Source organism: Hyaena hyaena, unplaced genomic scaffold (genome assembly GCF_003009895.1).
Source record: "Hyaena hyaena isolate Hyena2069 unplaced genomic scaffold, ASM300989v1 scaffold_279, whole genome shotgun sequence".
NCBI lineage: Eukaryota > Metazoa > Chordata > Mammalia > Carnivora > Hyaenidae > Hyaena > Hyaena hyaena.
Window position 1 is genome coordinate 81,054 of NW_024080910.1, and position 10,320 is coordinate 91,373.

General features: G+C 51.4%; 1 protein-coding gene across 2 annotated transcripts; it reads left to right on the top strand.

The window, feature by feature from the left end:
• Window positions 1-2,595: 2,595 nt before the first annotated feature.
• Window positions 2,596-9,137, top strand: VGLL2 (vestigial like family member 2). 2 transcript variants are annotated; one of them, XM_039246042.1, is made up of 4 exons: window positions 2,596-2,676; window positions 4,949-5,261; window positions 7,286-7,807; window positions 9,040-9,137. In XM_039246042.1, the coding sequence occupies exons 1-4, from the start codon at window positions 2,596-2,598 to the stop codon at window positions 9,078-9,080; spliced, it is 957 nt and encodes a 318-aa protein (XP_039101973.1). In that variant the 3' UTR covers window positions 9,081-9,137. The 2 variants fall into 2 exon arrangements, with proteins under 2 accessions (XP_039101973.1, XP_039101974.1); XM_039246043.1 differs by lacking the exon at window positions 7,286-7,807.
• Window positions 9,138-10,320: the final 1,183 nt, after the last annotated feature.

A 10,320-nucleotide genomic window follows, 5' to 3' on the forward strand; every position in this document is an offset into this window, starting at 1 on the left:
AGGACCTGCGCAGAAGGAGGGGTGTGTAACTCTCGGTGATCACGCCTCCGCGGCTGCGTGGGCACCGGGTCTCCGGCTCAGACCTGACCCCGAGAGCGCCGGCCGGGCCCAGCCGGGACCTGGCGCAGGAGAGGGCGGAACGGCCCCTGCAGCCAGCGAGCGCCCAGGCGGCGAGGCACACTGGGAGCTACACGCCCACTTCCCGCCTCTAGGAGGGCACTGTGTGGCTGTTTGGTGCAGGTTCGCGCTTTTGCCTCCAGAAAAAACAAAATGCTGGTTTTGCCCTTCTCCGAAACATTCAGGGCAGGAGGGCTGGGGTGGGGGCGGGGAGGATGTCCGGCTCCACCTGTGTGCCGAAGTCGCCAGAAGCTCTAAGGAGCCTGAAGAGTTCAGCACCAAGGCAAGCTGGCCTCCAAAACGGCATGCGCGAAACTGGGCTGAGTGGGGTCTTTATTTATTTTTTTAATTTAAATTTTCTTTGGGGCGCCTGGGTGGCTTAGTCGGTTAAGCGTCCGACTTTCGCTTAGGTCATGATCTCGCAGTTCGTGGGTTCGAGCCCCGCGTCGGGCTCTGTGCTGACTGCCAGCTCAGAGCCTGGAGCCTGTTTCAGTCTGTGACTCCCTCTCTCTGACCCTCTCCTGCTCACGCTGTCTCTCTCTCTCTCTCTCCTAGAAATAAATAAAACATTAAAAAAAATTTTTAATTTAAATTTTCTTTAAAATCAATTACATCGTAGTTAAAAAGAAACTCTTCAAAGCGCTCGGCACAGCTCACCATTTATAAACCGAACTGGAGACGTGGAGCCATTACCCATTTATTATTCGGGCAAAACCAAAACCTCAGCCAGGAAACAATTTGGCTTAAAATGTTCACGTCTTGAAGACAAGTATGTCTTTAACGGTGCATTTGTTTGCAGCTTTACAGCCTGAGAATCGATTTCAGACTTTTTGCTGTTTTTAAATTGGGTAATAACTGGAGTTCCCAAATGCACGCTGCCTCTGCCTTGGTTCTGGGCTCTCCGTGCTCCCACGCTCTGCCCCCAGCGCCCCCTCAAGTCCGGCCCACCGCCCCCCCAAGTCTGGCCCACCGCAATCTCCGTAACGCGCTTTCCACCACCTGATCCAGCCGTACGGACAGTCTGGTCTCGAGTAGCCCCTAAATTACGGGAAGGAGGACTCCCTTACGACACCCTCCTCCCCAGGGGGCTATGATGGGAGTGGGGAGTGCTTGGGGAGGATGGAGAGCAGCGCAGGAAGCCGGTCCAAGCCTGCCGAGCTCTCAGAACAGGAAAAAAAAAAAAAACACAAACAACAACAACAACAACAAAAACGATGAACGTTTCACAATTCAAATGCATCCTTTCAACTCTCGAAAATGAAACAAAATCCCAGCTGCTGTTTTACTGGTTGAAGAGACGACGAAAGCCTCCTCTGATCTCCCTGCATTCTCTAGGACGACTCCTCTTGCAGCCAACGAGTCCCGGTCCCCCAAAAGTTACCGCAGCTTTAAAGGACGCTGGCCGAGGAGGCCGGGCCGGCCGGGGGCCGGGGAAGGCCTCCTGGACTCCTCGAAAGCAACCGGGAGGGTCCAGATGCGGGGCGCCAACCACGCAGATGAGGGCGGGGGGTGGGGAAGGGGGGCGGGATGGAACTCTAAAGAGGCGGAAGGGACCGAGCCCAGAGAGTGGGACTGAGGAGCGGGAGCCGGGGGCAGGCGGGCTGGGTCTGTAGAGGCGCTGCCGGGCAGTCGCACAGCTTCAGCCTCTACCACTTCCCCCCCAGAGGGAGCTCCTCCGCTCCGGGGAGGAGTCTCCGGACTCCCGACTTTTAGTCTGAGACGACGGGATCCCCTAGGGGATTCCTGGGGTAAAGCTCTAGCCTCCCGGCGCGCACCGGACGCGCAGAGCAGAGCTCCTGCCCTTCGTCGCCACTCCCGGACCACACACTCTTAAATCTCCAGTGTGAGGCCAGGGGTCTCCCAACGGACCTGTGCCACCACGCATCAAACTTTTTCCTCTCCCCAAGTGCGAGGCCCCCCACGTCCCCCCTTCCGCACTCCTTCCTTCCTCCTTCTCTCCCATTCTGTGTCTCGCTGGGTTCCTCTCTCTGCAGCTTTAGCCAAGGAGTCACACTCCTCGCGGTGCGAAGCCTCCAGGCTCAAGCTCTGGGGTGCGCAGGTCGCCGTATCCGTGGCCACCGGCTCGCCGCCGGGCGGCCCCGAGACACACTTCGGTAGCCCCTGGGCCCGCGTCTCTGGCTCCCCATTGGCCCCCCGGCCCCCGCCAACGCCCCTCCCCGGCGCCCTCCCCCTTCCTCGGCCCACGGTGGCGTCAGCACGCCTATCCGGCGTGGGGTTTAAATGCCCACTAGCGGGAGCACCCGCGCGTCTGTCCCGGAGCAGCGTCCGGGTTGAAATTGCCGGGGTGGGAGGGGAGCCTGCGAGCGCGCGGGATCCCGAGCCGCGGAGCGCCCTGCCCACCGCTCCGCCGCCGATGACTCCGGGGCTCGAGCCCGAGCGCCGCCCATGCAGCATCCCCGCGCTCCGCCGACCGAGAGTTGATGATAAAATACTTCGCCGTCTCCGCTGCGGGGAGCCATGAGCTGTCTGGATGTTATGTACCAAGTCTATGGTCCTCCGCAGCCTTACTTTGCAGCCGCCTACACCCCCTACCACCAGGTACGTGTCTCCCCGGAGCCGAGACCTCGGAGACGCGTGGCGCGCCCGGGGTTCCCGGAGCACCGCGCGTACCCCGAGGTCCCGGGCGCCTCCGCACGGGTCCGGGGCCTTCCTACCAGCGCCGGGAGCCGCGGGATGCGGGGAGTGCCGGCGCTGCCACACGGAAGGTTGAGCTAACCCCCGTAGCGAGTCCACTTGCTCTCCCGGGAAGGCAGCTAAGCCCTGTTAAGGCGCGCCCCGTCCTTCCGGGGGAAATCAGACGAGGTTCGCGCGAGCTGGACTGTGTGTCGGACTCCCAGTTCCTCGGTGCGGGTGAGTAGGGAGCTGCGATTGACGCTCGCGCAGGGAAAAGCAAACTTTGGTCTCAAAGGTGAGAGTGACCAGAGAACAAAAGCAAAGACCTGTCTCTCTGTCTTTCTGTCTGAAATGCAAAGACCTGGCTTCACATCCCTGCAAGCTTATCTAAGGAGTAACTTTTTTCCGTTTAAATTCTCAAGGGATCAGGCCACTTAATTCCGGAACCAGAGAATTCGTTACAAGGAGAACTGCGCAAAAGCATGGGATTTATCATCTTTGCTCTGCAAAGTTCTGGGGATTGTTATTGGGGTGCAAGATGACTTGGCAGAGGAGAGCTTCAAAGATAATTAGTATTCTTTTCGCCTTTCTAGAGGCTGAGTAGCTACATCAGGCTGTCCTGCCCTTCCCAACCCCACCTGTAAGAAGACCACTTAACGCCAATTCCGCAAATTCTTGAAGTTTCGTTTAATTATTGCATTTTATTTACATAATTGCACTATCTCTTCTCAGGGCTGGGTCTGGACGACCGGTTTTTTCTTTCCATTTCCTCAGCTGGTGTAGTAAAAACTGAGGACCATAGTCCAGTAAAAGAATTAAGTTCACACACCCAGGGGGCCTTAGGGGTCCCGAGCAGATTCCAAAATGAGGGCTTGGACCCCTGCTTCAGAGAGACCAAAATGCATCCGGACCCCCAGTCCAAGTTTTGCCCATTTTGCTTGCAAATTCAGAACATCTATTTGAAAATTTCCTGCTGAATTAATGACGGAACGAGTAGGTTTTGCTTTTTTTTTCCTTCTCTCCCCCCCCCCCCTTTATTAAACTTTCCATCTAGGAGTTTGTTTAGTCTCACAATATTCATTTGGGGAATCACCAGAGTCCCTCATTATGAACCAATTGGGAATGTGGTGGAAGGGGTGATATTACTAAATAACTACAGTCTTTTGGCTTCAGTGACTGAGATGGCTCCTTCCCAGGCTGTGACTATTGCAAAGAGGAGAGATGGGTTGATTTTCTGTCCGTTTGGTCCTTTCTCCTCCCTGGCCCTGGACCAATAATCTATTCCATTAAGATCTCTGTTCATCTTTGTATGACCAGCCCGCTTCGAGGCCATCTGTGCCTACATAAATGCTTTAACACTACGTTCAGTCCATTGCTCGTTTCTAAGAAACTATTTCAGCAGCCACACTTGGTTTTTAAAATCGCTACTAGACAGCCACAATTCCCTCAACCTCACAGCCAAGATCTTTTTCTCTCCTTCTTATCACCTGTTTCCTCAATGTGCGTAGAGATGTTGAGAGTGGAAGTGCTCAGAGCCCACTGGTTTTTCCTAGCTTAAAAGAAGAGCTCTTTAAAAACTGAGATAGACTTTTAAGTGGACATTTTATGGATGACCAAACAAATATCAACTTGCATTATTAAAATGATCCATGTCAGGATGTCATTCCACGTGTTTACCCCCACATGATTCTTTCCTAAATGGAACTATCTCATACTCTGTCACAGTTCTTCCTTCACAGTCCTGGCTGCACGGAGTGGATTTTGGTATGTTCATGCTCCGTCACAACGATGCTTAAAATCTTGCATCTTGTGCATCTACCTCGGATTCTGAAGCAGGGGACAATCAGGCCCTAACTGGAGTTGGATGCCCTTGACCCTTGGAGCCTGATTTTTAAAATACGTCTGCCCTGAGCCTGACTCTGCGGCCAAACTCCGCCTATATACTGGGTACTTAGGCATCTTCTGGGACCGTTACCCTGACACATTCAGAGGGCTTTGCCTGCGGTCTAGCGGCAATTCTGGGGAGACAGAGACACCAAGAAAGGCAGTCTGCCTCTCAAGAAGCTCGCGAGTGTTACTGAGCACAGGGGCTTGCTTACGCATGAATGTCAGTTTTCCCCTGGATACCTTAGGGATCTGAACCCAACTTGCCATCTCTTTTCAAACTGACTTCTCTGTTCTTTGTCTCTTTGAGCAGAAACTAGCTTATTACTCCAAAATGCAGGAAGCGCAAGAGTGCAACCCCAGCCCCAGCAACAGCAGTGGCAGCGGCAGCTCCTCCTTTTCCAGCCAAACTCCAGCCAGCATAAAAGAGGAAGAAGGCAGCCCAGAGAAAGAGCGCCCACCAGAGGCAGAGTACATCAACTCCCGCTGCGTCCTCTTCACCTATTTCCAGGGAGACATCAGCTCCGTGGTGGACGAGCACTTCAGCAGGGCCCTGAGCCAGCCGAGCAGCTATTCCCCAAGCTGTACAAGCAGCAAAGCACCCAGGAGTTCGGGGCCCTGGCGGGGTGAGTAAAGGGCCCGCTTCTGAGAGCAAATAGAAAGACCTCTCGGCCTGGGGCCCACCTACAGAGGCTTGAGGGAAGGCAGCTGAAGGAATACTAAGTGTCAGAGGAGTTGAAGATGGCCTTGCTGGGAGAGTGAGTAAAAGGAATGAAGAAAGATCTCTCCTTGAAGAGGCAGAGCAAAGAAGAGCAGTGACCTAGAAAAGACACTAGCCTTGGAATTGGGAGTCCTGGGTTTTCGTGCTGGCTGCACCACTTCCCAGCAATATGACCTTGGGCGAGTCTCTTAACCTCTCTGAGGTCACTCCATTTACTGGTCTCTAAAATTAGAATAATACCTGCTCTCTTAACTATCCCTGGAGATGGCTGTTCAACAAATAGAAAAATGTGTGTAAATGTGCTGTGAGGTTCCCACTACTCTCCCAAACCCTGAGGAAGTTCTGCATCTACAACAACTTACAGGGCTCTTACCAATTCCTGAAAATTTGCCCAGAGGAAAAAAGTCTTAGACCCCACTGTCAGCAAAACCTGCTGAAGAATGTCTCCTAAAACGTCCGTATGCTTTTTGCCAGGTTTCAGTTCCTTAGGAAATCTTGAAGCAGAAAATGTCTTTCAGTAAGAAAGTTAAAGTATCAAAGAAATAAAACTTTAGGTAGAGCCAAAACACCTCTAAGCGTTTTCACCAAACACACCCCCTCTTTATCATTCTACCCTTCTCAGAAAGCACTGCTTTCTCTAGCCTGGGACAATGATTTATTGGACAAGTCAACTAAATCTCCCTTCCATTCTGAATTTTCAATCCCCTTTAATTTCCAGGACAAGGAGACAAACTTTCTCACTAAACTTAATTTTTGATGGGTACCAAGCTGAGAAATGAAGCCTTTGTTGTAAAAAGGAAAACAAAAGGAAAACAAAAAACATTTGGGGGGAAATGACCTCCCCCTCCCTTTTTTCTTGAGAGTGTCTGACAGTTTGTGCAAGCCTTACCTAGACAAGATCCCAAATCATTAGTTTTGAATACAGAACATTCTTTTTATTCTCCAGTTGCCTAAATATTTTTAACAGGAAGACAGTTCGCCACTTAGAATGTATTTTTAATTCTCTAGTATGTGCTGCAAATGGCTTCCCTAGAAGGAGGTGCTCAATACAGGTCCCTAGAATTAAATCTTTCTTTCCCTCCCCTTCCACACAAAAGGCAACACATTTGACCTAAGTGCTGTTCTCTTAAAATGCTTCCAGGCACTAGGAGTCAACAGTGATACTGGCAATAATAATTATTATTATTCCTGGCATCCACACTTTAACGAACAAATATTAATTAAAACGTATAAGATCTGTCCCTTTGTGTCCCTCTGCAAATAATACAGCTGCCCTTTTAATATGTCTAGTTTACTCTTTTGCTTGAGTTCTTGGAAAAAAATATTTGAAAGAAGGTTTCTAGAAAGGAGGCTAATAATAGCAAGACTTCGAAATATGTCGATGGACTTCCAGTCTATCAGAGGTCTTGGAGGGGCACATTTTCTGGAGCTGGGAAGGCTGAAACGCGAGAGGGGTTAGTGAAATCGCTAGGCTGCCGACCAAGAGCGGGAAGAGGTATCTTTAGCTAGGGAAGAGGCTGCGGGTTGGGAAAGGGAGGCCGTGTCTGCCCCGAGGCCGCCGAGGCAGCGCAGCCCGTTGTCGGAGAAATCTCCCTGCGCCCCAAAACTGGAACTGCAGAGGGGTGTCTCGCCGCTCTTCCTCTCCCAGCCTGTCCTGGGGTTTCCGTACTGGAAACGCGTCTGCAAAATCCGAGGAAGCAGCCCTCCTTCCCAAAGAGTTTCTCCCATTTTGCTGTGCCTCGACCTCGAATTCGCAGGGTGCAGCCCCGCTCAGAAAGACGCCACCCCCGTGGGCGGGCAGCGGGTCGGCTCCCCGCCGCCACGCGCCCGCCTTTTGCCCGCCTGGCGCGTTCAGCTTTCCCGCTTCCATCTACCTGCAGTGACGCGTTCCTCTCTTCCTTTCCTCCCCTCCGCCTCGCCCGCCTGCAGACGGCTCCTTCCCGATGAGCCAGCGCAGCTTCCCCGCCTCCTTCTGGAACAGCGCGTACCAGGCTCCGGTGCCCGCGCCGCTGGGCAGCCCGCTGGCCACCGCGCACTCGGAGCTGCCCTTCGCCGCGGCCGACCCCTTCTCGCCGGCAGCGCTGCACGGCCACCTGCACCAGGGCGCGGCGGAGCCCTGGCACCACGCGCACCCGCACCACGCGCACCCGCACCACCCCTACGCGCTGGGCAGCGCCCTCGGCGCGCAGGCCGCCGCCTACCCGCGGCCCGCCGCCGTGCACGAGGTCTACGCGCCGCACTTCGACCCGCGCTACGGGCCGCTGCTGATGCCCGCAGCCTCGGGGCGCCCGGCCCGCCTCGCGCCCGCGCCCGCGCCGGCGCCCGGCAGCCCGCCCTGTGAGCTCGCCGCCAAGGGCGAGCCGACCGGCGCAGCGTGGGCCGCGCCGGGGGGACCCTTCGCGAGCCCCGCGGGGGACGTGGCCCAGGGTCTGGGACTCAGCGTGGACTCAGGTAAGCGGGAGAGGGAGCTTGGCCTCCCCGGACCCCTCCTGCCCTGTGTCCGACCCTGGGTTGAGCCCCGGCCCCATCTTAGTTCTCCTTGGAGACCCCAGTGACCTTGTGGCCCAAGGGTCTGCATGGCAGGGTTTTGCTTCAGCAGACAGATGACCTAGTATCGTCGGTGTGGGCAGAACGAGAAAGTAGGCTTTTTTTCACATTAAATTTAAATAAATAAATAAATACATTTGTTTGAAAGGTACTATAGCTCTGCGCTGTTCAATCTTGTAGCCGCTAGCCACTTGAAATGTGGCCAGAAGGAACTGGGATGTGCTTTCGTGCCTAATACACACTGGATTTCAAAACTGTACCAAAAAAGAATGTGAAATTCATCTCACTGATATTTTTATGTTGACTGCATGTTGAAATACTTTCGACACGTTGCATATTGAACATACTGGGTTAAATAAAATATATTACGAAGATTCATTCTCACCTGGTTCTTTTTACTCTTTTTCAATGTGGCTGCTAGAAATTTTAGAATTCTGCCTGTGGCCCTCATTGTGTTTTTATTGGACAGCGCTGATCTAGAGGACCTGCTCAGAGTGTAGTTCACAATCTTCTGAGTTTGGGGGGTACTGTCTCCTAGTGACAATTATAAGGAAAGGAAAATATGATTTTGTTATCAGCTTAATCACCAAATTAAATAGGTCTCTTAAAATGTAAAACTTAAGGAGAATACTGAATTTCTGAGCTAATAGGTTGAATTTGAAAGGTACATTCAAAAAAGGGCTTACTCTTCTGCTTGTTTTACTTTTAGGGCATAACCCAAAAAAATGGTTATATTATAAATGCAATCGTTGGCATGTAGTGTTGCCCACTCACCCTTCCTTCCGGTGAAGATTTGACATTTCTATTTTGCTTTTACTTTCATTCATGCCCTTTAGATGAATTCTGTGACATTCGCAATAAAACTAGTGTTTGTCTTTCTCTTTCCTTAAATACCTGTGCCTTCCCGCCCCCAACCCCTTTTCTCTCTCTCTGTTTCTCTTCTCCCTCTCTCTCTCTCTCTTTCCCTTCCTTTTGTTTTCTCTCTGTTTTCAGGTTTGCAGCCTCAGGACAAAAGCAAGGATCTGTACTGGTTTTAGCCAGCCCACCTTCTCCCCTGTAGGTCTCTGCGTAGCGCAATTGATGGCACTCAGCTGAAATCAAGTGGGTTTGTAACAGCTTCTGATCTTGGTTTGCAGCTCGTCGTTATTCCCTCTGTGGTGCATCCCTCCTGAGCTGATCTGCTGACCCAGGGTTTCCCCTTCCCTTTCCCTTCTGACCAGCCGTGGAGGCTCAACATCTGTGCCTCTCACTTCATGGATGAGGACATGGGGGAAGGCAGAGACTTCAAACTTCTCCGTATATTGGGAAAACCAAAACATACATCTACAGAAATATTGCCTAACCATAATTCCTTCTGTGGAAAGAGCAGATCCAAAGACTCTCAATATTGTTGAATGACTTTTGGGCAAATCACTGGAAATATCTGCGGGGAGCTCACTTAGGTGATACGATGTCATAAGTTTCCTTGGAAAGAGGAGGACAAACAGAGACTTTTTGGTGTGAATATTTTTTCTGCTGATGTGAATTATTTCATGAAGTAGTGTGACCGTAGCACTACTGATAATCAGTATCCTCACATTTGAAATGTATTTGTATTTGCACCCAAGACTGCGGCAGAGAAGTAAAAGAGGCCAATCCCTTCTTCCTCGCCTCATAGCCTCCAGTTCCCTTCCTGCCTACAACACCCACTCCAGACACAAAGACACACTTTTTTCCTTTGGACTGTGAACATGGAAGCCTCAGCCTAAATGTGAGTGGCAAGTGGCTTATCTGGAGCCACCTGCCCGAGTCTTATTGAAATGCAGCTGTTGTTGGACAACTGTTTAAAACTCCAGAAATACATCGACCAAGGTGGCACTTCCCAGTGTTTGGCACAACGATTGCAATTGCACCGGATATATTTTATATGTGTGTGTGTAGATATATATCATATTTTTTACGAGGAACGTTTTACGATGAAAGAAGAAACCCTTCTCTGCCTTCTCTCCCACAAATTCTGTCTCTCCTTCTGTCCTCCTCTGGACGAAAAAAAGCAACAAGAGATCCCCAACTGTCTCTGTGAAGACCTAGGAATCACCACCAAGGGAAGAAATGTCCATGGAATCTCTAATACCTCGAATATTCCTCAGTCTCTGTGGTCATGATTTGGTCACTTTAGTTTTGGGACAGGGGAAGGGGTCTGTGCATGGGCAAAGTTGAAGGCGATGAGGAAGAAGGAACAAACATTAAAGATGTCTCTTTACTACAAGGTCACTGTGTTATTTCATAAGAAGAAAATAAATGTCCTAGTTTTTCCCCAGTAGAATAAAATAATTTATAGTAGTACAATCCAATGTCAGTAAGTACTATGACTTTATATATATACATATGTGTGATATGTGTGTGTGTGTGTGTGTATATATATATATATGTATATA